The following is a 27,912-nucleotide window of genomic DNA, read 5'->3' as shown; positions in this document are numbered from 1 at the left end:
GGTGGATGCATGACGTAATAAATGTGTGTCATCGGATACCTCCTGTCAATAACATCTGAGCAGAGATTCACAAAGTCAGAGGAAACATATTTGTAAGACTTTAATGATGATATATGTCAAATGATTAGAGCATTCCTTTGAATGTAACTCAACTGAATCATAAACAAACCTGCAATAATGTAAAGTGTTGTTGGTCGAACCGAGGCCTGGCTGGCTGTCGGGGCTGGACAGCAGGAGTGGGTGATACGTCGCAAATATTTACAATATATATCATTTTATATTGTGACACCAATAAATGTTGTGATATCATGAACTTCCTAGTTTGTTTTTTACGATTCATGGATGAAATCATTGGATGGGAATGTCTGTTTTTTTGTTTTGGTTACTCCTGTGACTTAAATACCTGACAAAACCAGATACATCATCACAGTGTTGCACAATTTCTATCATTCTAATATTGCCAATAAGCAGCCCTGCAAATGTCTCACACAACATGAGATAGAGTAATTAAAGGTACAGGTACCTTGGAATTAGGAAAGTCTCTACCAGCTGACAGACCTCTGTTGTCTCACAGTACTCATCATATCACCCACTCCGACTGGGCAGATACAGTCGATATACAGTATTCTGATGGATGGTAACACATGCAGTGCATTTCATTTCACGTGTCTTATCAAAGAGGAGGGTTAATATTGACACCCTCAGTTCCAAGAAGCCAAGCCAATGAAATCAAACTCACCACAAGCATCTGGAAATAAGATCAAATAAAACTTCAGCAATCCTGGTCTACTAACCATTGGGCTTGAACAGAGTCTCTTCGGGGGCGATGGAGGGGTGGAGGCTGGGTGAATGAGTGGAGCTGGAGTGAGACTGGGGCAGGGTGAGGTCGTGGGTGGTGGGGGTGCAGGAGATCTAGCCTTTCGGAGCAGTGTACTGGCGGAGGAGAGAGGAGATGGCGCTGGACTCAGTGACCTCCTCGGGCAGAGAGCCCTCCATGTCTTTGATGGACGGGTCGGCTCCGGCGTTCAGCAGGAGCTCCACGATGTCGGCAAATTCACACGCAGAGGCTACGAAAAGAAGAAACAGAAGTAAAAGTTAAAAGGGAGCGGGACTGTCCTGTCAGTCCAATGGACCGCCTCTTCGGCGAGTATGTACAGTTAATGAAAAGCCCATCTGCAGATCCAGTACTGACACCTGCCTGGACCTGGAGTTCCCTTAAACACTTCATTTCTGCCGCACTAGCAATTTGTGCCCCACTAAAAGGGTCTTTTCTCTCCACATATGGGGGAGGCTTGTACTTATTTAACCCAGTTAGTGGGTCCCTGTGTTCCTGATGCACCTTTCACCCCTCTGGACCCCCCCACACCCCCCCTCCTGAGTGCTCGCCTCTGTCAGTGTCACTTCCTCACTCCTTTTAAAGAGCAGACTCTTTGCAGAGCCATGATCGCTGATGTCAGCAGCTGCAGTGATTGACAGCCGGGCCTTTTAACCTCCAGCCCAGGGGGTGGCTGACGGGCTCTGTGTGTGTCTGTGTGCGCGTGTGCATGAGATATGATGATACATTGGAATGCATGTGAATGTGTAAACAAGTTTGTGTGCGTGTGCGTGAGCGTGTGCGTGAGCCACTCCTAAGAACAGTATGAAGTGTAGAAGAGTCAAACTCCACAAGAAGCGCTCATCTTTCAGCCCGATCAGGATAACAAAGCTTGGCTTATTTTTCTAGCCACGTCCTCCTCTTGTTGATCTAAATAGTGTTTTATTTAGCCAGCAGGATGTGTGTGTGTACGTGGCGGTGGGTGTCTTGCCTGGGCCTTGAGCTGTAAAAAGTGCCTGGCCCTCAGGGGAGCCGTAGAGGAGGAGAACAATTTATGGTGAGCAGTAAACCCTCAATTAATCACTTGCCAGCCACTGTGGCCCTGTGCAAAGAGAGGTGGGAATGAATTTTCATTCTCTGCTATTTGTCTCTTGGAGTTCATCGCTTATGTTTATTAGTCATCTTTTTATGCCCCATCCTCGGGGCTTCCTCTGCTGTGTGTGTGTGTGTGTGTGTGTGTGTGTGTGTGTGTGTGGGGGGATCTCTCATGGGTGATGCAACATACCCACTCCAATGCCACCAAGCTGGGGGACAGATGGTGCAACTATGCAAGCACACTCCCAAACACATACATGCATGAAGACACACACACACACACACACACACACACACACACACACACACACACACACACACACACACACACACACACACACACACACACACACACACACACACACACACACACACACAGGCTCAGAGGACAGGGGAACCGCCCCTCAGGGACATGTGTGTTGGGGCATGAGAGGGTCAGGGGAGTCTAAGGACCACCGCTGATTTCCTTTGGGAGGCCGGGCGATTATTACACACACGCGCGTGCGTGACAGAACAAAACCAGACAGGCATACATACCAAAAGACACACTTACACACACTCCTGCACACATGCGTTGCATACAAGGAAAGAGAAAAAACTGGGTTTCAACCAACTGTAGCGAAAAAAAAAAAAAATGGTGAATGAAGGAGGGAGCGGAAGGATGAGGAGCAGGAAAATGACAACTTTGACACAAACACGGGCAAAGAGCAACTGTGTAAGAAAAACAAGCTGAAAATAAATTCCGTTTAAAGGAAGAGTGTAACATTTTGGACAATGGAGATTAATAAAAGAAGTGCCCTTACCATAATGTAGTGCGGTCTGTCCTTCGTTGTCCTGTAACAGACAATAACAAGTCTTTAATTCACCAGGCCTGTGACTGGGGAAGAACAAAGCAGTGTGGAGAATGCAAATTCTGCCAACAGTGTCAGGAAGAGAACATATATATATATATATATCGGCCACATTTGTTGAGAGAGAAATTGCAAATGAAACTGATCATATTTCCAGGAGTCAACAGGAAAACCTTCAGCAGCTAGAATACCAATTATCTCAGACGTGTGAGCTATGGACAAAGCGAGGCATGTTTTTATTGTACCAAAGGGGGGATCAAGAGAAGATGAGATATTGATTTGAGAAACACGTGACCAGCAAATCAAACCTTTCAACTTGCAGGTGACTTCCAGCTCTGATCAACTTAAAACAACAAACTGCTAAAAACTCCCCGTGCCACTGTAACCGAACTCCTAACATCCAACAGGCATCCACGTCAGCTAAACCTGACACCTGTTGTGTTAAAGCCTGCATAGAAGAACATAAAAGAATCAGGCTGGCTTTAATTGTGTTTCCTTGTTGTCAACTGAACTTGCAGTGTATGCAGTTTTGGCAAAATGGGAATAAAAGAAAAACCTCCTTTTGCTTTGACGCACATGAAGTTACTTCGCTACTTCGTCTGTGATGGATGAATTTTGACCCACTGCACCTTTTCAATGTTTATAATTACAACAGAAGCATTTAAAGTCATTTGATAGAATAATTTCAAATATATCCGCACAATATTAACCAATAAATAAATACATTTTGGGCGGACTGTGTCGACCCTCCGGCCCCTGGAGGTCTAAGCCCTCTGTGGCGCTGCATGGTTTGGTAATCCAGCGTCAGTGGTGACTTCTCAACAAGGAGAAACAAAGCGGAGGTTAATTTTAAACTGCTGAATTATTTCTTTTTGTGTCAATAGTGATCAGCTCATTGTGGGTTTCAGTCGGTTTATGAGATTTGATGACAGAAAGAGAAAAAAAAAAAAAAAAAAAAAAAAGGTACAGAATATTTTCTGCCTTCTCCTTTAAATTCATTAACAGTGGAGACAACGTGACCCGGACGCACAACTGCGGGACAAAGGAGAGAAGCCCAGAAATGTGCATAAGTGTGTGTGTCTCCTCTGAACCGTAAAAATGGTGCTTGGGGTCTAAGGGTAATTGGCAAAAATATAATTCTTGTCAGATGTGTTGTAATTGGGAACAGGCACATGGATGTGTGTGTGTGTGTGTGTGTGTGTGTGTGTGTGTCTGTGTAGGTATAATGAGACACAATATATGACAGGCATCAACAGGAGATTCACTTCTTAATCACTGCTCAGGCCTGCCTTTACGCCTCATAATGATGATAAATGGTCAAACTGTTGCCTCCGGTCTAAGAACACGGGCAGCTGCTCAGTCAAGTACAATGGCTTCTGATGTTCAGATTAAAAGCAAGTAGGCGCACTGACATTTGTCTCGACGCTGTAAAATGTCACTGCGGAGGAAATACTTCCAAACGACTCAAACTGTTACGGTGAAATTAATCATTAGTCTTTCCACCTTCGCCCTGATAAGAGCTGATCCTCTCGTGCACCTTCTCGTTGTGGTTACTTCCACGTCCTTGCTCGACTTCCTCCTCCGTTTGTTCTGACCTCCAAACCAGACCTCCCTCGTCTCCCTCTTTTCATTACCACATCCACCTTTTCTCGCTCTCTCTCCTCTTCAATCTTGAGCCCTTTTCCTTTTCAATCCCTCCTTCTCGTTACCCTCTCCTCCTCAGTCTCTTTCCCGCCTTGCCTCTCTGACTGGGCCTGGCGCAGGGTGATCCTATTGTTGTGTTTCTCTCTCTCTCTCTCTCTTTCTCTTTCTCTCAGGGGCAGCACTTCAGGGACCTGCTGATTGGATTAGAGCTTTCTATTCCCCCCGGATGGATCACAGAGCACAGATGCAAATCGCCACCAGCGTGGACAACAATGCTGTCTGTCTGCGAGTCCAATCGCAACCTGTGATGTACTGCCGACGCCGTGTCTGTCTCTCACAATGATGCAGAGTCTGGTGTGTGTGAGCAGAACTGCACTAAAACTGACAAAGTAACATAAAGCTGCTGAAGGGTGCATTTTTCTTTCCATCTAGGCGTTTCCTGTTAAAATAGCAGATACACTCAACTACTTTTCTCCTTATTTTACTGCATAAAACACAAAAACACTGAGCGCAATGACAGATGTTTACAGTCAGGGCCAAGAAGGAAGACCATCATGCCCACAAATACATAGTTATAATTAAAGTAAGGGGTTTAAGCCTTAATCTGCATCACTTGTTAATCTACGGCTAGTGGCTCTACGAGTGTGCGTGCACACATTCACACCCACACACAAAAGCATGAATGAGTGAATGAAAGAGAACGCAGAGATAGTTTTGGTGCATCGAGTCCTGATCTGAAATTATTAGTTACTTCCTTCATGGAAACATGAAAAATGGCTCTTCGCCCTTGAGGATTATTCCATAATTTATATTGTTGTGAAGTGAAATAATCCACACATCGAACGGGCCTTTTTCTTCATCCACAGACATTTCATAAAACTACTAACTGATTTACTGAGAAAATGGTAGCAAATTAGATTAGAAAAGAAAATAATGGTCAGCTCCAGCGTGAAACCGAAAAGGAAACTCAGATGTCAGGTGCTGCTGAGGCGAGCCGGTCTGTGTGTGCAGCCTACATGCTTCCTGCATGTTCATGTGAGGGGTCAGCGGCCCGTCCTCTCAGCGTTCCCTAATGCCCCTGGATCCAGGACGGAGGCTTGATGGAATCACAGGAAATTGGATTGTCTTCCATTTGCTTTGGAAGCAGCCTGGAAAAGACACTCCTCGATCCCCCAACCCCACCCCCAATACCTGAAGTTAGTTACCGACACCAACCCTTCCCCCCCACCCCCTGTCTCTGGTGCGCCCCTGTTTCCATCCCATTACTGAGGCATGTCGCACTGAAACCCCTGCTTTTACATGTCATCCAAAGTTTCCCCTTGCGGTGCAGAAATGCTGTGCTGGATGTCAGCAGAGTGCTTAATAAAGCAGCTGCTTGCACAATACCAGAGAAGCAGCACAGTGCAGTGTATCACTCTAATGGGGTGGAGCAATATGCTTAGGAGCAGCACGGATAGGGATTGATCCGTAAGTACTATTGCAGTTTTGCTGAATTTAAGTCACACCAATCTATCATTTCTAACACGCAAATGATGTGAAGCAAGATGGATGAAACAGAACGAGACCGAATCGTGCATATATAAACAGATACTGCAAACAGTCTTATTACTTTAGCTGTGTGCCTTCACAGATCCAAATATTACTGTAACAAGTCCGAAATCTGTCCAAAGAAAAGAGAAAAAGTCAGACACAAAATGATGGTGTCTACATTTGTGTGCAAAGATACACTCAAGTCTATCAGAACTTTAGACGGGCCCCTGGAGGCTTTTTCCACTCAGATTATTCTGAAATGAGAGTGCAGGATTGCCCAGATGAATCAAAGTCAGACTGAGAGCAAATAAAAACCTCCAGCTCTGTTCATCTTCACAAAGGGAGGCTGCCACGTGTGTTGTGTTCATTTCTAAAAAGTGCTTCAAGTTGTTCCCTCCATCAGCCTGTCTTCACAGATCTCTGAAAACGAGACGATCACACTCCGAATGTTCAACATGCTCTGTTTTTTCCCGGCTTTAAGAGGAGGCGCCACGGCCACGAGGGAAAGGAAATGGGACCCAGAGGTCTCCGGAGGCTGCGTCCATTTGAAACTCTGTTTTTTGTGTCTGAGACAGAGAGGAGATTCTGGGCTGAGGGCCTTAAATTCACACAGCATGTCTGTATCCCTCAGAATGAGGCGTCGCAGTGGACCATAAAAGCTTTCATGTTTTCATATCATGCCTATGCAAGTGCCAGCAGAACTCGTTAAATGCTGATTGATCTGGAAATCACTGACGGGGTTTAATTTTCTCTTTACTGCTGCTGAACCAAGACTTTTCCTCAAAAAACAAAAAAGAAAAAATGGGGAAAAAAAATGTCTGCGGCCTGATTTCTTTCTAATTCATCAAGCTCTTTCAGATCTGAATGAAATTAGAACAGTGCCACTCTCAGTAATAATAACTGAAGTCGTATTTGTTTTTGGAGTCTTGGTGCACATTAAATTCATTGAAGACCGTTAAAAAAATGTAATGTTCAAAATGTTTCCAGATGCAGAAATCAATTATTCTGAATATTCTTGATGATTATTGTGTATTTGCACGTCTTTAGCCAGGATGACTGACAGCCATCTGGGTTTTCAGGAAAGTTTCATTCTCCCAGTTTTTGCGTCGATGCGGCGTCAAGATGTTGGTGAAATGAGAGGTGGGATTTTTAGGGATTATTAGCGATTATTACAGAATTTCCCCTGAGCATTGACAGAGTATTTCTAATTCTGATTCTGATATTGGAAAAAGTTAAAAAGCAGAAAATATCCTCCAAACCTTCTCTGGACTGAAACTTGAGGCCAACGTTGTCTTTGAGTCTTTAATGGTTGTAATCAGTGGGGACGACTCCACTGGTCAATTATTGTCAGATTGTACTGAAGTCTATGGGAATTACCTCAGTAAATGCTAATGAGTCTATGGTCTCAGCTTCCACTTTCAAGTCTTCGTCAGTACAAAGTGTACATTTTTTTTAAACCATGGTTCCATTTAGCGGAAAATATATGTATCCATCCCCAAAAAGCAAAAATACCACTACATCTATTTATTTTTTCCATCTCCCACTTTCTACACTTGTCTCTTTCTTGTTTATTTATTTATTTATTTTTGTCTGCTCTTTTTATTTCTCATCTTCCTGTCTCACTAAACTTTCTTTTTTTTTTTTCCGTCCTCTCTTCCTTTCCCCGCCTTCCCCCTTTTCTCCCTCCTACTGTCCCTGACAGCAACATTAAACAAGTGGGGATAAATGGACAAGCAATTATGATTTATGATCAATGCATGCAGCAGCTGCTGACTTTTATAATGACAGTAGTTGGGGGAGGGAGAGAGGCAGAGAGAGCGAGCGAGGGGATGTGTGTGTGTGTGTGTGTGTGCGTATTAGTGTCAAGGGTGTGTATTGGGAAGATGAGGGGTGAATCGATAGGAAACTGGATCATTGGTATGCAGATTTCAGTGGATAGCATTATGATGAGCAGGTGCCATCAATCAGGAAGCGGAGCACAGATTTGAGTGAGACGGAGAAGAGGAGCTTGATTCGCCTCTGACCAGACACAAATGAAAAACTTCTACACTGCTCCGGACACACATTCAGCAGCGGAACATTTTACAAGATTTAAACGGACATCTTTTGGGCTTTCTGTACACTGAATGCCAAATTTGACAGTTTCAACTTGCAGAGATTTCACAAATGTCTGAGGAATATGATTTGTGGGCCAGGCCGTCACTGTAGCAACACAACGCTCAATGCCTTAATGATGCACAACAACGTAGTAACACATTTTATCCCTATCAAAACAATTGCGGCTCTGGCAATTTGAATATTGCTGTAGGCCATATTGTGATTTCAATTATTCACATTTTGATTGTGCAGCCCGTTGGCAAAGTTTTTATTATTATGTTGTATTTATTAATTTTTTTCCAAGTGCGGCTAAGCAGGCTTGGACGTTTTTTTGTACACACAAAATCGCTGCTGTCAAAGATGCTGCATTCAAGAACGGTCTGCGGTATTATAACGGCTGAATCTGAAATCCAGAACAATCCAGTGTACTCTGCCTTTAAAAAAAAAAAACAAACTATTGAATTATTTGTTTTAATACATACATACTTGGAAAAAAATACTGGAATCTAATATCTGAACGTTATCCTGGTGAACTGTTTCTTATTGACTGAGTAAATGTTTTATTGGACTGCTCTGAGCATGCACATGAGTTTGCCTGCCATGTGTGTGGCCAATGGGACTGGGACCCCCCCCCCCCCACACACACGCCATTGTTAAAAGGATCTAGCGACTGGGGCCAGCACTAATTGAATCTGGGTCTCCTCTGTGAGCAGGGAGAGGTAACCTTGCCACTCAGCGTGTGAGCACTGCCACCCACGGTCAAATTAGCCTGACGCCAAAGCCACTGCCCTTCACAACTCCTGGGAGTGTCCTTCAGATGCCCCGGTGATCCCCCGCCCCGTATTCATAGTCATCAGGGAGTCACCAACATTTGGATGGGAAACCTTGAATGATTCAAGATCCACAGCTGACCCGGAGCCTCTAGATATTCATTGTGTCAGTTGTTGTTGAGTCGGAAGACACGCTAAAGCGTGACACACCTTTAACATCGTGCATCCAAACACAACCCAACAGGCCTCGGACAAAGAGCGTCTAACACCATGTTCAATGCCAGAGTAAAAACTACTCTGTATAACTTCAGACACAATATTCAGAGTTTCTTGCCTTTCTCTGTTTTATTAGATGAGGGAAGCACTTTTTTCTCTCTCTCTCTATCGCCTGTTTGCTTCACAGAAACACACACACACACACACACACACACACATCTTCTTTCCCTCCCCTTCCCAGGCTGCTGAGCTCGCTTATTCCCATGGGACACCTTACCCTCCATTAAAGCCATCAGAGAGGAGGATAAGGTTGTGGCTGAGAATTAACATCGCCAGAGGCCCAGTCTGTCCTCCCACGGCTCATCGATGATGTTTAAAAAGAAATATATGAAATAAATAAATACATAAAAGAGTGTAATATGAAAATCAATGGCCAGGCAGCGGGCGCTGCAGCTGAGGCATTTGGAGTGAGGGACTCATAAAGCTGAGTACTGCGGGAGACTGATGGAAGGCAAAACACTTACTTTGTTTATTCTCTCTCCTCACCCCCCTCCCCTCACTGTCTGTATCCAGCTCTCACTCTTTTACTCTCTCCCCCCAACGCATTCCCCTCTGTCTGAAATGGTCGAGGACAGCTTTAATGCTCCTGACAATTTATGTGGACGGTTAAGAACGATGGAAATCAAATAGTTGAGTGTAGGCAAGGCCCAGTGAGAGGCCAATAAGAGAGAAACAACAGCTGATGATGGCAAAGAGGACTGTTACCTGCTGGAATGGCTCTTTAGGCTGCACTATTACTGTCAAGTTGCTGGCCCTTTTCTGAGTGCTCATATTATAGATTCATAACTGTATCTGTGTCCGATAGGCCCTTTTAACACAGCACGGCAACAGCTTCCATTTCATCGAGTCCAGCTAATGTGCAGCAAGCACTAAATATGAATCCTATAAGAGCAGCTTACAGCGCAACTTATAAAACATCGAGTGCTGTGTGTGCTTCAATGTGTGAGCGTGTATGTGTGTGTGCATGAGTGTGTGTGCGTGTGCGTGCATTATACTTAACTGAGATGCGTTATGAATAAATCTGAAACGGTTAGCCAGTTAATAGCAGATGGCAGAAAAGTAATGGGCCATTCTTTAGATAACTGATAAATCAATAACTTGTTTGTTGCATTATCTCCAGTGAGGATTTGCTTCATTTCTTTGGATTTTTGGATTCTGGACAGCTGGTCGGACAAAAATTTGAGATCTCTCCTTGCACTCTGGGAATCTTTGATGGGCATGCAGGTTTTTTTTATAAGACCTCTATCCGTTTAACAAGTGTTAATCTTCCACAAGAAAAAAGTTGACATAACGAAAATCTCATAAAACAGAAGCAGTCACTGAACCTATTAGTGGAGAAGTGAAGGGTGCCTTTCTGAAATATCTCCATGAATGTGTGTACACAGAACACTCACATCTGCACATTTAATCTACCTTAAATGAAGATTATTCTATAATGCACAACATACACTTTTGGCCTAATACCACCAGAGATGTGAAAATGATCCATACCACACCATAAAGAAATGGAAAAACCACGGAAAGGACTAAGGTCTATATTTATTATTGTATATGCTGCATATAGATATATTGTGTCCAACTTTACAACTAATCTGGTGTTTGTTTCCTTCGCTCCATCTTCTTTAGTCTCCATTTTTGTCTTTGAATTCATTATACACTCCTTCTTACTTTCTCCACCTTAGTGCTTTTTCTTTCTCAGGACCCCGTGTAGTCTGTGGGAAGGCTGCACAACTACACACACAGACACACATACATGCATGCAGGCCAACAAATGTGTACACACATGCGCACACACAATTATGACAAATCTTGCTGAATATTTGTTATGACTGGGCTGACTGAGCCATTAGTTATAGGAGCAGTGCTGGGAAAGGGGAGGGATACAAACGTGTAATAATGCCTCCACCATAGAATTTCAATCAGCCATTGTGGTGTGTGTGTGTGTGTGCATGCGTGTTTACCACTTTGATCACACAAGAAGTTGACACCACTGTAGAGGACACATATGAGAGGATTCAGTGTTTCTTTGTTTGCTACAACAGCAGCTTCACTGCGAAGAGCTCCGAACGGTGCCGCGTAACATTCAGAAAAAGAGGCAGCAAAATGTACTTTTTGCTGAACGTTGCCATTTCAATATGAAACGTAATAAATATTGATACTGGTTTACTGTGCCTTTCTGTGAAAAATGTGCATGAACAGATGCTAATGCTTCCCATTTCTTTAGTTTGATTAAAATGGAATATTTTCTCTGACAGGCTTCTTGATTTGTGAACTGGAGATTTGGCACTAGCTGTCCACGACACTTTTCCCTTTGAGAGAAAACTGGAGGCCTTTCCTATTTGATAATTGCAGTCGTTCATATTTACAAGAGAGTGATTTTTTATATTTTTTCCATTAATTTGAAATGCAGTACATCTGCGCAATGTCATGGTGACACTGGATGATTAAACGGGGAGAGAAACATTTGGACTAAGAGGTGAAGGTGGGAAAACTCATAGAAATAGCTGAGTTGCTGTTTAAGTCATTTATCACGCAAAAATTCAACATATTTGGCATTTTTTTTAAGGGCTGCACAATTAATCAAAAATATAATCAAAATCGCAAACGGTGACACCAATACCTCAGGAGGTGCTAATTTCAGGATAAAGTTAAAATGTGCCATTGTTATGCATTGTCAGTGCCATAAGCATTTAATCTCATTCTCCAACTGTAAAGGAAAATGTTTGCTTGTTAAAAGGCCTGAAATAATTACATCATCATATTTTTTCATTCCAGCTGAAACTTAATTGCAACCTCCACCTAAATATATGCAGTATGTATTTCTTCCCCATTTTTATACACATTTCTGAATTGATCAAAGGGTAGTTGATACATGAGTCATTAGTGACAGCTGGTATAGCTTTTAGTTTGGATTTAGCTCAATGTGATTTCAGCCTTTAAAACATTATTCACTGGGACATTGTTACTGACAAAAATATCAGTCAGCTCCATATAAACTCCTAATATTACACTCAATTCCCAAGTTCATCATCATTTGACACAGAGGACATAGAGCTCGGTTAAGTTGGCGTCTCACATGCAGTCACGAATTCGCTGCTTGTCTCCAATATACGGATAAATCAACAGCTTCAATCCACCCACATGACTCATATCAATATCAAATCAATGGGTCAATACCCCGAGAGTCTATTCCATTACAAACGAGACATGTAGACAGTGACTTTGTCCCAAATGCTACCTGTTTATGCCACACACTGCCCAGATAACCCTGCAGGCTCCACATGCAGACTCTGTGTACAGGACTTGTTGTGCGCTCTCTGGCCACCAATTGTAGGACGCCCAGTCAGATATTTATTACTATTGATCTAGCTGGTCCTGGCTGGAGACTTTTGTTCTGCTACTCGAGGCTCTGACCTCAATTAAGTTATGAATTTCTATCTGATAGACTGGGCGCTCTTGGGGCCTGCAGTGGCCGTGCTACCACGCTGGATTAATTAGAATTAGCGGTGCTGCGAGTTGCCCTCCCTGCCTCATGGATCATGTTGTTTTAATACAAAGTAGAGGCGGAGGAGGCGAGGAGGGATGGGAGCTTGGGGGGAGGGGAAAGTGATGAGGAGAGGAGAAAGAGCGGGACACATAGGAGGAAAAAAAAAATGCAGGAAAATGTCTAGTAAAAACATGGGCGATCCAAACTTGTGCTGCCTTGTCCTCTAATCACCTGCTCTGACTTTAAGCCTTAACATTGTCTCCCTCCTGCCATTGTGTTGGCGCTGTGCTAACCTGCATCTCACCTGTCCTTCCTCTTTGTCAGCCTAATCCTTCCACCGTCACTTACCTACTGAGTAATTGCTCAAAGTCACACATTGTGTAAATCTACTGTGGGCTGTTCCCGACCTTTGTTGTAGTATGAAAACCGTCTCTGAGCCAAAAGCCCTGCCCTATCGACTCCCTCTCCTTTTCCCACACACAGTCACTTCCTTTCTATAAATGCCCCTTCTGGCAATCTGGAAGGCTCACTGGGAGGTTCGGAGGAGGGTTTAGGATTTCTACCCAAAAAACAAAAATTGTGTGTAAGCAGGATGAGGCTTTGCTGCCAGTGTGGGATTCTGGTCTGTACGGAGAGTGAGCGTGAGCAGACACACAGTTGGGATGGTACGCAACAGAACATACAAACCTCTATCCTAAAAACAGGATAACACAAAATCTTATCTCATCTCTCTTCCTCCTGCTTTTTGCTGTTTCATGTCTGTATTGTGACTGATGTTGCTATGTTTCTTTGTTGACGATGTCAAGTACAGACTAAAATAAAGTTCTGTGGTTGTATTTGTTAATGGAGCTCAGCAGTTTTTGGCTTTGACTAATATAATCAAATCCATCAGTGTTTAATTTAATTTAATAACATTAGCTCTTGAAATAAGCGCTACAGAAAAGTGTTTGAGAAAACAGACCTTTGAATCTAAACTTAACCCACAACCCAGAAACGGAAAGAGCGGTTTAAGATGAATGAATGAATCTAAACTTTGGATGGGGAACTGAATTCTAATACAGAAGATTACAAGCTCCGGGTGGACTATTGAAGGTGAGATTGTTTTTCTAGCAGTTAAACAATTATTCATATAAATGTATCTAATTGAAAAAGTAGACATTCTTGTCTTTAACTTAAAAAAAAAAAAGTCCTATTTGTAATTTCTGTTGAAACTAAACTCAGTGATTAAAGAGCAATCACCACTTCAGTTGTTGGGCCTGTTTATGATATACAGGAATGTCTTAAGCTTAACTTAAGCTTATTGATCATTAATGCTCTTAAATACATTCTAGCACACGGAATATAAGTCCAGGGTGTGAGTCTTCATTTCCGTTATTACATTAAGTGCGGTTTTATTGTCATCGTTCCCACAGTCGGTGCTGTCTGCCCCACTTTTTCTGGGCGTTTTAGAGGAGGGAGCAGTAATACAGTGGGGTCGGGATGGAAGAGGACAGTGGGGGGGGGGGGGGGGGGTTAACATACAGCACCATCACCGGGGCCTGGCTCTACAGTTGGCAGGTGGCAGAGCTGTGATCTGTGTATTCAAACACACACAGCTACCTATTGTAGTCCCATCCCGCCTTGATCCAGGATTAACTATCCAACGAGCCCTTAATGCAGTTTACCAGGGTTTGGGAACAATTCACTAAAACAATCAGTTGATTAATTTCAAACGATTTTCCTCCTCTGCCAAGCAAATAATAATACTTTTTGTTTTAACTCTCAAGTCCCCCCCTCCTCTTTTTAATCAACAAATTAAGCATAAATCATGTTTGATCTTTATTTACTGGTCGCTCGGCAGTTGGTAGAGGTCAGGAGAGATTACTGGTTCGTTCCAACAGCCTGCAAATAACCCAAACATTCCTCTATTCCTCTCATGAACGCATACAACCTCACTATTTGTTTCATGTGACAGCAGGTTTGGACAACAAGGACAGAAACATAAAACTGCCCATCATTTTTTTTTTTTTAAATCCACATTCAATACAACTTTTGTTTCTCCCTGTTCATTCCTTTTCTCCTTCCCTCATCGCCATAATCCAATGAAGAAAAAAAAAATAAAAACACACAAAAGGATGTTCGAGCAGGTTCTAATGAGAGGCATATCGGTCTGTAAGCTTTACATAGTGAGATAATTTGGCATTGCGACAGAGTGATATGATTTAGCTGACTATATTTTTCTCTCAGCCACCTCTCTGCCACCTCATAAATCTGCTACCAGTAACCGCTGCACAGGTCCAGTTTCTGTAATATTCAAGTCTCCTCCACACTCAGCTTCCTTTGACACCTGAGAGACGGGCAGGTGGAAATGTCCTGGCGGCCTGAATGCATGGTTGCAAGCACATTTTCTGGCATTAATATTCATCTAAAATCTCCACATTGTTCTCAGTCCCCCTCTGCTCCATTACAAATTATCTAAAGAGGAATAAACAAACAGTGGATTGTTTCTCTCTCTGTATTTGATATGAAATGAAGTAGAACCAGCCAAAAAAACAAAACAAAACAAACAAGCCTTAGAAATAAATTAGGATCTAACTGATCTAACTCAGCCATCCAATATCACTACCTGGCCAAAGATTACGTTCCCTTCATTCACCGCTGAAAACTCATCTGGAGAAATTAATTCATATTTTAATGATAAATACATGACTGCAAAAAACAGAACATCTTACAAAAGTACAATAGCCTCCATCTATACATCAATCCTCTGCTGTCATTATCTTGATATGGCTCTAAATCATAAGTGAAGTGTTTCGTAGTTATCCCACTGCTAAGTCTTCTATGAACTGTCACCACAAATCCGCTCCCCCTCCTCCTGCTGCATTGAAAACAAAAGGGCCCATGTATGACCACAAAAGAGAAAGTCATTTGTGAAATGTCCTGATTACGTGGGTTGTGCAACATAAAACAATTTGCCTGATTACTTCCAATTGATTTGGCCTTACAATTAAAGCCTCAGAGTGCAGCCCCCGTGTGCTGCACTGTCGTGCCACTGGGCAGGGAAGAGGAGTAATTTCTCCGATGTGCAGCTGAGCCAGCTTACCGCCAAAGCTAAAGTAAAGCCTCCTGAATGCAGCTAAACCTTAGGAAGGCTAAACACTAGGCTAGCTACTAGCTAACTCTGCTAAAGCTCTGGGGGGGATTTGTCTGTGGCACAAAGTGAATTAAAGGTGACCCTCTGAAAGGGGATGGAGACAGAAAAGAGAAGGGCAGAGGGGCTGCTGAAGATCTCGCTATTTACTATTTACTTTGAAAATTCTGCATCACTTCATTACTTCTTTCAGAAGCCTGGATACTGGAACAGAGCTCAGCTCATCCTGCAGTGACTTCTGAAACTAAATCCAGCTCCTGCACTTTAGCAAAATCATCAAACAATGTTTATATTGTCATGCAAATACGCTGTATGAATGTGCATTTAACTCCAAATAAAACTGTATGTGTAAAAATTATGCTCTTCCATCACCAAGAAAAATTGCCAGAGTCCAATACTTCACATGAAGTATTTAATGTAGTTGCAGGGGTGTGCTCTAAAAACAGCAACCTAAAGAGCTGCTCCAGTTCTGGGACAGATCACTGATCTGCCTGCCCTCGTTTCACAATATATTTTCCCACAAGAGTTTCTGTCATTGATCTTTTTGAAAAGCCAAAAGTTAATACTGGGTGTTTCTGTCTATGTGTCGTGCATCTCACACCTCTAGAAGCTGCAGCTGTTGAATATTATATAAAACTTTGTCAAATATGAGAAATGGATAACGAAAACTGGAAGATAAAAAAGCCTGAAGGTAAAAACTCCAACTGAACCATCCCAGAGAAGTACAGTTAACTTTAATCATACAATTTCAGAGCAATTAATTCACTGAGCAACGGCCACACCGCTCACTCATTATGACGCACCCTGCCATAAAATTAAAGAAATAAAAAGAGAAAAATCTAAATTGCAGCGGTCAACTGATGAATTCTTTCTGCACAGGAAAAACCCAGAGAGACACATGCTGCTCACCTGACTGTTGATGTCTGCTTTGTGCTGCAGTAATACAGACACCAGCTCCTTGTGTCCTCTGTCACAGGCCCAGTGCAAGAGAGCCCGGCCCTGCAAACACACAAACACACAAACACATCACAAGGATGATTCAGAACCAGGATCCTATGAAAGGCCTGTACAAAACAATGAAAGTACAATTTCCATTTAACACCACTGATATATTTTAATTGTCTTGACCGTCTGCATGTGTGTTTAGTTCATTTCAGACAGTGTTATATAACCTGGTACGAATACACAACACACCTGCACAGACACACACACACACACACACACACACACACACACACACAAATACACACACACACACACCATCTCCTGTGCCTCAAACTTCACCAGACTAACAGACAATCTGCTCCTTTGCTGCAAGACAAAATAAATTATGCACAACCATTCAGAAGTCAGAGCCTTTGGACCTCAACTCCATAATGACCTGTGGACAGAGTGACGAGATATGTGGACTGCCTGCCGGCTGTGTGTGTGTGTTTGTGTGTGTGTGTGTGTGTGTAGTGTGGGAAGTGCAGAGGGGGTGTTCAAGCTCAGACTGAGATCTTCAGGACAAATTGCAGAAACCTGCACACAGTCTGTAAAGCTTGATTGATGTGCATCGCCCTACTATATTCTACACACACATACACATACAGTAGACACACATGTACACACAGACACACACACAGTCCTCTGCTTAGGTACAAGATCCTTGTTCTAATAAAACCACACAAGCTCATTTTTCAGCGAGGCCAATTAGGTAAAGCAAACTCTCCGAGTCCAGTTCTGCAGCTTAAATCATATTGATCACTGTGGCTGCATGTTAAAATGGATACTTATAGGCCGGGGCAGAATACCAATAGGTTGGGGGCCCCCTCTCTCCATCTCTCCCTCTCTCCCTCTCTAGCTCACTTTCCTGCTCTCATCCAGGTGTGCTGCTGTTGACTGCTGGCTAATTTCTTTACTACCTCCAACAGCACGCTGCACTAACTTTCAAGGATGTGTCAAAAAGAAAAAGTGCAGCAATCAAAGATTGGAACATTAGGGTTAGGGTAACCATAACCTTTACGGACACGTTCAGAGTCTTGATTTTTAGAAGAGAGCACATTAATGATGGTCTCTACTATGTTGAGGAAAGCTAAGAGGAACAGAACACTTGATATGGCAAATGTTAAGCAAACTCTAGATAGCCAGGTGTGTAACCAGAGTGTCTGCCCTGCTCTCTTGATTTGAGGAGGTTTATAAACATCTGCTCTCTGTGGAGGACGGAGGAATAACACAACACGCAAGTGGGAAAACATTCACCCTGCAGTGTGCAAAAGTTGTGCACACGGGTGTGGAAATCTCACTGCTTCTTCCCCCTCTCTCCTTCTCTGGCTCTGTCACTAATATGCAAACTTTTGGTTTTGCATGTTTGACTCCAGATGCAGAACAGGCCAAGATGTGATTAAGCATGCAAGTGTATCTGAAAAAATGCCAACATGCATTAAAACGCCAGCTCATTGTGGAATATTTGCTGGCAGATTATTTCAGCGTTTCAGTTCAGGCTGCTTCTTTGTTATAACGTGCTTAAGAAAAACACATGTAAATCATGCAGAAATGATCATAATGACCACAGCTGTAAAGTTTGCATATAGCCAGGAGCTATATTTGATGGATGAAAGGATGGGTTCATTAACGGTAACTAAAACCTAAATGGTAGATAATTGGCATAGGTGAAAATAAGTTAATATTACAAGTATGTAACAATATTTATTCCCAGACTGAGTCTCTGCACAAGCAGCTCAGGCCTGTCGCTGATGTGAAACTTCACCATTGCCCTCTGCTGCTGAGCAAGCCGTACTGCAGGTGAGCAGAGGACAACATCACAGGACAGACAGAGCTTTCTCTGCTGCCGAAGGCCCTTGACCATCTGCTCTTTGACTGGGGACTCACTGGCCGTCTGCCTGCTCATCTGAAGAGCGGCTGTGATGAAAGAGAGGCAGGGAGCGAGCTGTTTGGCCTGGCCCGTCATGAATCAAGGACAGATGAATGGATTTCAGGGTCAATCCGGAAAACACCTTGCGTTGCTAATAATAGCTGCTCACAAAATTTACGCGCCCCAGCCTGAGGAGCATTTCCCATGTGTTTGCAGCTGCAGATGACTGAAACCATTATGTAATGACTGCAAAAGACTATCCCCCAGTGACCTGTATTTTTCATGATACTCTGCTCATCATTTCCACCTGCCCTCGTGCACGAAGGGTCAGATCACAGCAAAGCATCGAAAACCCTGCACCTGGTTTGGATTCAGCGTTTTGCTCAAAGACAGTAAATGCTTCTTGATGCTGGCGGTTGAACATCAATCCTGTGGCCTGAGGTCTGATTCCTCTTCTCTACATTACACATATATATAGTGAAGTGTTGTCATGGTTACAATCTATTCAAGAGGAGCTATAAATTGCAACTCGCATGTGACACCAGTACACTTTGACTTTTTTTTTTCCCCCTCTGCAATGTGTTTTGCAGATACCTCTTCATCTTTAGTATCGACATCCACTTTCTGGGAGCTGATGGCCTTGCTGATGTGGTCAATGTTGTTTTCTCTGCAGTAGTCAAAGATGTTCTTGTCCTCTTCCCTGAAAGAAAGAAAAGGAAAATAGACAGTCAACGGCTGTTTGTGCACTTCACAGCTTTTAAAGAAGAGCATCATTTTACTACAGTTGGTGCGTTGGGCTTATCTTGCAGATGGTTTAAGATTTCGCTGTTGGCAACCCGAGCCAAACACATCCCATCCCTCTTGTGCAGGTTGACAACAGAGATTTCAGAGATGTCAAAAATTATTATCATTGCAGAGAAGCTGCGACAATACTGTAGAGAGGAAGGCTAACTTCTTAGCCTAACACTTGTGACTTGTCTTGCTTTTTCAGAAGATTTGCTACATGGTATTTATTTATTTAAACTGTCTGCTACTAAATGTTCTATTACTGCACTATCACATGCTGTAATGTCTGTTTTCATTTGTTTCATTGTGTGGATTGTATGTATGTGTTGTTGTTGTTGTACTTTCTGGGAGAAGTCAAAGACAAAATTCTTCCGAGGTGGATAAAGTCAATCAATGAAAACCGCAGATCAAAACTCTACAGGTTCTGCGTGGCTAAAAGAAAACCCCAGTTTTTAGTCATAAACTTCACACAGAGAGCCCCCCCCCCCCCCACCCCACCTCTGATTATATCTCTGTCTCTAATCACCTCCTGGCATTGGGGACAGGAATGAAGGTGGTGGTGATGACGGGGGTGGGTGGGGGTTGCAGTGTTGGTGGTGGAGGGCTGCAGGATGAGGGGGAGAGAAGGGGTGAAATCTCATTTAGAGCTTTACGCCTTCCCCTCCCGCTTAACCAGTCCAGCCATTCAGATTAATTCAATTTAGTGCTCTATTGTCTGACAGAAAGCCCACATACCCATCACTGTACCACTCCCACCTAGTAAGCCAGTCGTCCCCCAGGGCAAAGTCCCCCCTTCCCTCTCCCCAGTTCCTGTCCACGATGCCTGATATCTCTGCCGCACTGGGCCTTACGAGTCCCACAGCGCGGGTCGTTGCCACAACAAGCCTGAGGACGTTGTTCAGTTTGTTGGGATGAACTTGGCCTCAACACTGTAACAGTCGCTGCTCTGTAACTTTGGTGAACCAGCAGTCTGAAAACAACGATACCAAAGGCAAGATCCAAAAGACCAGAGAAACAGCGTCCTGCAATCATACTTTATACCAAAAACGACATTTCTAATTAAAAACTGGGCTGAAACTGCTGCCAGTGATCCAGTTGTTATACATCTTAGGGATTAAAAGTTGATATAACTGTGGCCTCGCCTGCTTTGCTTTTGCCCATTGGTTGAAACTCAATGATATTGCAGTAGTAAATTCCTGGAGAACTCTTGATATCCATCTATACATGACTGTCTAGTTATTTCACACAAACTAAAGTACCAGTCGTAACAGGAATGAAAAATACAGAAAGCAAAAAATCTTTGACCCCTGACGATTAACACAGTGGGGTTTATAAATTGCATTTGAGGTAATGGAGGCTTACTGAGGAAGAAAAAAGGAATATACAATTCTATATGTCTTCCTAATCCTTTCAGAATATTGTTATTTTTGTTTTTTTATCTTCTTATGCAAAAGAAATAAAATGAATTCACTCATTAACACAACCACTTGTCATGTTTGATCCCAAGAACACCAGTTTGTTCAGAAAATCCAGTTCCTCAGTCCTCGTCAGTCCACTTCCCTCCAATACGAGCCCTTAAATCTAAATCAATGAAGTCACAGGTTGCGTAAAAAGTTCATAACTGAACCTACACACTACCTTTCTTCATCTTTTCAACAGTGGGGTTTCTCTCCACCCCCCCCCCCCACCCCCCCCGCCATTTTCCTCATCAGCCCATGATGAATTATGAATAACTCATTACACTTTTATCACAGCTAGGTTATGTATGAGCACATTCATTTACATACTCCTGATTACCAGCACTATGTTTATTCATGAGTCTTCATGCTGGGCCACACCCACTCTCTTGTCTGATGGCCACAGTGACCCCAAATGTCCCTGACGTGTGGCCACCATCCGTCTCCCCCGGCAACTAATCAATAGGCCAACTCATCAGTCTTTTGTCGATGATCGGACGGGGCTGACCTGACGGGTGCGTGACACGCTCACACATATGAAGTGCAAGCACACACACAGTTAAATATGTAGGGTGAGCTGATATAATATGTACAATCACGCTGATAAGAGCACATGTGAATGCACAGACACACACAGAGGAAATACCTGTACATAGTCTGTACCACATGAATCCACACAGACACAGGCTATAAACAAACAAATGATTAATGTGGGCCCCATAAACGACGTGACATGAACACCACCGCAGTGCATGCTGGGAAGGTCACAGGCTACTATGTCTTCACAGCAGCTGGGCTACCAAGGATTTGTTGTGCGTGTGACTGTGTGTGTATATATTACATATGTGTGTGTGTGTGTGTGTGTGTGTCCAGTCTGGTGTACTGGCAGATATGTCCTTCATCCATCAGGCTAAACTGGCCGCAGTAGTGGAGAACACTCATCTACCTGGCCTGAGCTTCAGTGATCAACACCATGGCCACACCATCCATCACACACACACACACACACACACACACACACACACATACATACACACATACACACAATCTGTCATCACTTCCCCTATAGCGCCCCGGTCTACACTCTCAACATGGCTGAGCTCCAGTACGAGAAGTATGAGAAACAATGAGAACTCAAATAACTCAGCACCGGCTTCCAGCAAAGTGTCCGGACAACAAAACCTCCAGTGTTAATCAGAATGCTTTTTCAAGGTGGGTGAGAGAATTACAAATGTAGCTTTCAAAGGCTCCTCAATCACACACTGATCAGCTCAGTAGCTCAGGGATATTGCTAATCAATCCTGCCTTTGTCGATACACACGCCATCCACACATACACCCACTCTGAGCTGGAGATGAGCACTGAGCAATGCAATTAACTCTCTGTCTGGTTAACAGGTGCTTAGCTGTTTAATATGGAGTGGGTCCGTGTGTGTGTTTGTGTGTCTGTGTGGGTGAAAGAGGAAATTGAAATGCAGCAGAGCAATGAGTGTGACAGTTCCAGCAGGTTGTGCGTGGATTTGGATGCAATCGCATCGACATATAGCGGCAAGTGTATGTTTACGTGGGCACACGTGAATAGGCGTGTGTATGTGCCACACTAATGACTTCCCCCTTGCTGGTTTCCCAAGAGGTATTTCTGCAACTGGATATCACCATGAGGAGCAGTGTTCTGGGAAACCTGCTGTACCCGGCTCCCTCTGCTGTACCCGGCCTGTCTTCATCCCCCCTCCTGGACCACCCCCTGGATCATCACGTAATTAAAAATGGGAGACTCTGGTCGCCGCTTCCCGAGACTGTGCATACTAATCACTCCCCGCCATTTAGGAGGAAAACCTGCAGGATTCACACATCTCATTTTCATCTGCAAAAGAGCTCTTTTTTCATTGAAATGAAGATGAGGTTTTTAAGCTTCAGTAAGTCTGCCAGGCAGAAGTAAATGGAGAATATATTTCATTAACATAAATCAGAACTGTATGACGTCTCCAGACCCTAACTGCAGTTACGGTCTGTTGAATATAATCAAATACAGCATCAAGACCATTGGTTAACAATGCCAGACTCAGACTGAGTTTACCTAAGCATTAAATAAGTGGTGATTCACAACCTGAGGAAAAAGCTGAGTCTGTTCACGCACCCGAGAGATCTGGGAAAAACCTTTTAGACGCTTTGGCATCTGAAAACAAAACTTACGAACGCAGTGTGTGTGAGATGTGTCGTCAACAATGCACAATGTGTGCCGGAAAGTCCTTTAGATGCTCGTCGTGTCATCAGCGTCCCAACAGTTTCAGATGTGCTTTGTGTGTGTGTGTGTGTGTTTGTGTTACTGCTGATGTAAATACCTGATCATCTCCTCCTGGTATAGAGAGCTTACGGCTGCTCCTCCGAAGCCTGTTCTCCTTTCTGCTCCTTGTCTTTCCTGTTAGATATAAAAACATAGACATAAACACGCCGTACTTTGACAGCAACATCCACCATCAACAACCAGGTGTGGTTTAGCTTAGACCTGTAGTCTGCGTTACCATCCATATGGACAGAGACACTGACCTTGCTGTTCTGTAGGCTCAAAGCAATACAATAGAGCCGGGGCCATCTATTCACCATGAACGGCTTTACCTATAGCCGTTCCCTGTTAGCCTCTGCAGAGCTAATGCACAGCAGTGATTAAGTTCAAAATGTCTCATTTTCAAACACAAGTCTCTGTGGGCCTTTAGACATGACCTCACCAGCAATAAATATCCAGTAACATGCAACAGGCCAACATTAAGTATATTGTGCCTTAGTCGGTGACTGTTGTTAATCTTTTGTGTCTTCGTTGAATTCCAGACGACAGCAAGGACTTTATTACCCTGCCTATTCTTTCCCGACCAACCTTGACTCACAAAAGAACCCACACAAATCTGATTTCACAAAATGGGGAGAATAGGAAAGAACATGACAAGCGAAGCAAAACAACTGTGCGTGCACTTTTGGGACTACCTAATTCACTTCAGAAACTCAGAATATTCGCTGATGCACGGGCCCTGCTCCTCTGCAGTGTAATGTAATATAAAGCCAGTGTCTGCTCAACAATTGAGACGGGAACCGAGGTCAAATTCTGGCTATTATTCTCTCCCCTGCTTCTCTGTCTATGCACTCCTACTTACAACATTTTAACTTCGCTTCCAGAAGAATAGCCAGTGCTACGATAAGGTGCTTTGTTAACACTAATACAATCAGCCTCTTTTCAGAGGCAAGAGAGGGCATTTCTGCATTTTCTGGCCTGTCTGCTGAGCTCTCCGCTGGCATTGTGCAGCCGTGGGGCAGAGTCAGCGAGTATTGCCCCGCGGCGTGGCTGAACACAAAACAATGTGTCAGGATCGGTCATGTGGTTGACACTGACACTACTAAAGTGGCACAAACAAAGATACAAAGCAAAGAAGGTGGAGCAAGAGGGGCAATAATAGAATGAGGGGGTAAGATAAGGGGGGGGGGGGGGGGGGGATTAATAGAGGAAAAGCAGGTACCAGAACACTGGAGAACCATGTGGGTTAGTAAACGGAAGCAATGGAGAAAGTAGACAATAGAAAGAAAAAATATGTGAGCAGTGAAGCATTGCTGTAGGTCTCATAGTAATGCATTCTTTGTTTTTTTATTATTATTAGTAAAAACAAAAAAACAAAAAACAAAACAACTTAATCTCATCTCTTTGGACTTGTGCTTGTGAGTCTTTTTATCTGTTTGGAGAGTTAACTAACTACACTTGCAGAGTCTGGCCAGATCTTTGATCATCTTCATGAGCATCTTGTGAGCATATTTGACTTAATTATGAGCTATTGTGTGATCATTTCAAGCTTTAGCACCAAGATAAAGCTTTTACATGTGCCATACTATACATATGTACATGTACTTTACAAAATGTGACTACTTTTTATGAGCAAAAATATACAGAAAAAAAATATTCATGTTACTACAAACTCCTCAACATTTCACATGCATGGCAACAAACTACAAAAGTCTACTTTTCTGTTCAGATCATTTTGATCACAAAATGAAAATAAATTAGATTCAGGGCATCAAACATTATTAAGTCAATTGACCAAACACAGCAGAAGGGTTGCGTATTTTCCAGAACAGTATTGACTAAAACAATTTCTGAATTCAGGCCTCATAGCAGCAATCTCAATTTTAGAGCATTATTTTTTGATGGAAACCCATAAATGTTTTCAGAGTTAGCTCTGGCAATTTTTTAAGCAAATGCCAAACTCCTTTTGCTGACATCTTCTATTAACTCCACTTCACAATGATCTTTATTTAGCGGCTTAAAAGCTGTCAGTAGCTCCCTTATAATCATGCATCACCATCAGTGGGCTTTATTCAGTGCAAGCATATTCATGAAGAACAAGTTTTGACATTCCCTATCAGTCATGACAAGTCTGTTCTATTAATAATACTCTTCTAAACTAGAAAGACAGTGCAAAGTTGTTGTTGTAACTGAATGCCTGTGCCCCAAAGGACAACCTGTCCATGGCAACACAACTCTCCTGACAGTCCAATGGCTCGATACAGCAGCGTATAGAGATGTAAACAAACCTCCTTATGTCCCCACATACACACAGGCACACCTCGACAGCCATACTTTGACCGTTTCTTGAATTATTCATATCCTAAAATGTCAGCTATTGAGCAACACAACATACTCTTCTCATGTATATTTCATGCTTCATGTACAGAACAAAGAGCCAGTAAAAACCGGACAAAATGACGCCATGACACTGACCTCTACTGACAAAAACACTACACTACATCATAAAAAGGGCACAGATGTCACTGAATAAGTCTCTGTTTTCCATTTCTTATTGTTATCATACTGTTCCTTGCTTTCAAAATTTAAGGCACTGTTGTCGCAACTATGTGGTGCCAGATGGGTGGTGTTTCAGCAAACATCTTGTTATTAGGTCGACAACTTACAGGTTAACAGAAAAGTGGAAATCTGCAGCTTCTACCGCCTGTGATCGCATGTTAAACTACACAGACATAAACCTTTACATGAACAAAAACGCGACTGCAGACAAGGGAAGTATAGACTTCACCACAACTGCAATGCACTCATCATCTTTGCTGGTATCATTATTCATTTCAAAGGGTTTTATTAGACGCTCTTGTTACCATTCATATAAAAATGCTGATATTAGTAAGTAAAAAAATAATGCAAAGTTTTATAGAAGAGAAGATCGCTATATGCAGTTGTGGGAATCAGCTTTAAAAGAAATGGCTCTTATTACCTTCGTTCTGCCTTCAGGGTCCAAAATGTTGACGCAGGAAATGTACTCCTGCATTGCCTGCTCCGCATCCATGTCTCCAAGCTGCTTCCAGGCCTGCCTGTAATGATGTCATCACCGTCATTTACAGTCACTATATATTTCATCAGTGCCAGGTATTGGAATGGTTTGAATCGTGTTTCAAAGCAAATAGAAACAGCACAATAAAATGTCAATCTGGACCATCATTCGCATTGATATGGAATTCAATGATATTGTGTTAGTTTTCAGATAAATGTTAATGAGTTTCACTGATGGAGTATGAATAATAACAATAACAGATCGATTGACAAGTAAAGTCATGCAAAACAGCAGAAAGTTTTGATTTCAAATTCATGATGCGCAATAAGTGTATCAGCAAACTCTGTCTCGCTCTCAGACACACACCACAATGTGCACTATAATCCACAATAAGAAGCTCGTGTGTGTCTGAAAACTTTCGGACTGATTAATGTTGAGGCCACATACCATTTTCTCTGTCCCTCAAAGTCAAAGAAGCCAGGCTTGGGCGTATTGCACTTCCCCACTTTGACCTGTGAACACAAGTGTAGAGGACTGAGCTGGTTGTCTGGGCCCTTTAACACAAACTGGCTGCATGAAGCTTTTCGGCCCAACTGATCAGTGACACATCAGTGATAAAACAGAAATGATGCAGGTTTAGCAGGCAGCCGGCTTTCTGCTGCCACCTGAGCGCTAACAACGGGCCTGGGCCACCCCAGCAGCCCGACACTCACCTGTTTGTAGCGGGCATACAGGTACAGGAGCTGGTCCTTGCTGGCCGTCTGAACCAGGTCTCCTACGCGGTCGGCTGCGGACTCGAACTCCCTCTCCAGCTCCTCTCCCTCCAGCTGGTCCCCCACCTCCATGGCGCTGCAGTCAAATTTCCCCAAACCCAGATCGGAGTCGGAGTCTGATCCGGCTCCACCGAGGGGCTCCCCCGTGTCGGGCCGAGCCGGGTCCGTACCTGAGCCCGTCGCAGTGTCCGGGGAGGACGACGGCGACCCAGAAGCCATTGTTGTTGTTGTTGTTGCTGTTTCTAGCGGACCGCCGGACCGGACGCACTCCGTAGATCCGTGCGCAAACTAATGCTAAAAAAAAATCAATCCAAAGTAGCTGCTGGATAACCGTTTGTGGTGTGACTCAGCTGCAGTTTGTTTGTTGTTCTTTTAATCCGTTATCGTTGTCAATCCGTGAAGAGTCGGATGTGTTTCTCCGGTTGGTCCGTCTCTGGTACTGTCAGTTAAAAGCCTCGGCAAGGAACTTCCGGTTAGCAACAAAGGTTCCGGAAGCATTCCGACCTCCTCTCGTCTGGTAAGAATAATAATAATAATAAAAAAAACAACACACCAGACAACAAAAGAAATCCGGGAAAAGACTCTGGAACATTTCTATTGTTATATTTTAGCACGAATTTCTGCGTGTTTTTAATGACAAATCCGCGTCAGTGTGAAATTAAAACACTTTTCGTTGTTTATGCTGTGTATGACATGGCTGCTATGAACATCGACCCCAGCAGCAAACTCTGTTGTACTTCGAATTAAAAAAATATTAATTTGGAAACAACAGTTTATTTAGCATGTGAGTAGTATTTTTTTAGTATGCAATCTAGCGTGCCGTCTGGATGATATTTGGGCTAATTAGCTCAGTTTGTTGGACAAATTGCTGGAAAACAGACATTTCTTTTCACCCTAATAGCTATTTTTCAACACAGCGCAAGGCTACAAGGTTTGGACTGTATTTAACCTGGACAATATTAAGTCCAATAAAAGTCCAAACACCTGCCATGATCTTATCAATCAACAGCAGTCTCGGTCATTGTGTC

General features: G+C 43.2%; 1 protein-coding gene across 1 annotated transcript; it reads right to left on the bottom strand.

Annotated features, from left to right (window-relative positions):
* Positions 1–98: 98 nt before the first annotated feature.
* Positions 99–27,310, bottom strand: acbd6 (acyl-CoA binding domain containing 6). Its single transcript, XM_029500591.1, has 8 exons — positions 26,825–27,310; positions 26,559–26,623; positions 26,055–26,151; positions 23,133–23,209; positions 19,143–19,248; positions 16,604–16,693; positions 2,713–2,743; positions 99–1,067 (listed from the first exon to the last, which is right to left on the bottom strand). The coding sequence occupies exons 1-8, from the start codon at positions 27,101–27,103 to the stop codon at positions 913–915; spliced, it is 900 nt and encodes a 299-aa protein (XP_029356451.1). The 5' UTR covers positions 27,104–27,310; the 3' UTR covers positions 99–912.
* Positions 27,311–27,912: the final 602 nt, after the last annotated feature.

The sequence above is a fragment of the Echeneis naucrates genome, chromosome 4 (assembly GCF_900963305.1).
Source record: "Echeneis naucrates chromosome 4, fEcheNa1.1, whole genome shotgun sequence".
Lineage (NCBI taxonomy): Eukaryota > Metazoa > Chordata > Actinopteri > Carangiformes > Echeneidae > Echeneis > Echeneis naucrates.
Note: the sequence above shows the minus strand (reverse complement) of the source record. Positions and strands in the feature narration are given on the sequence as shown.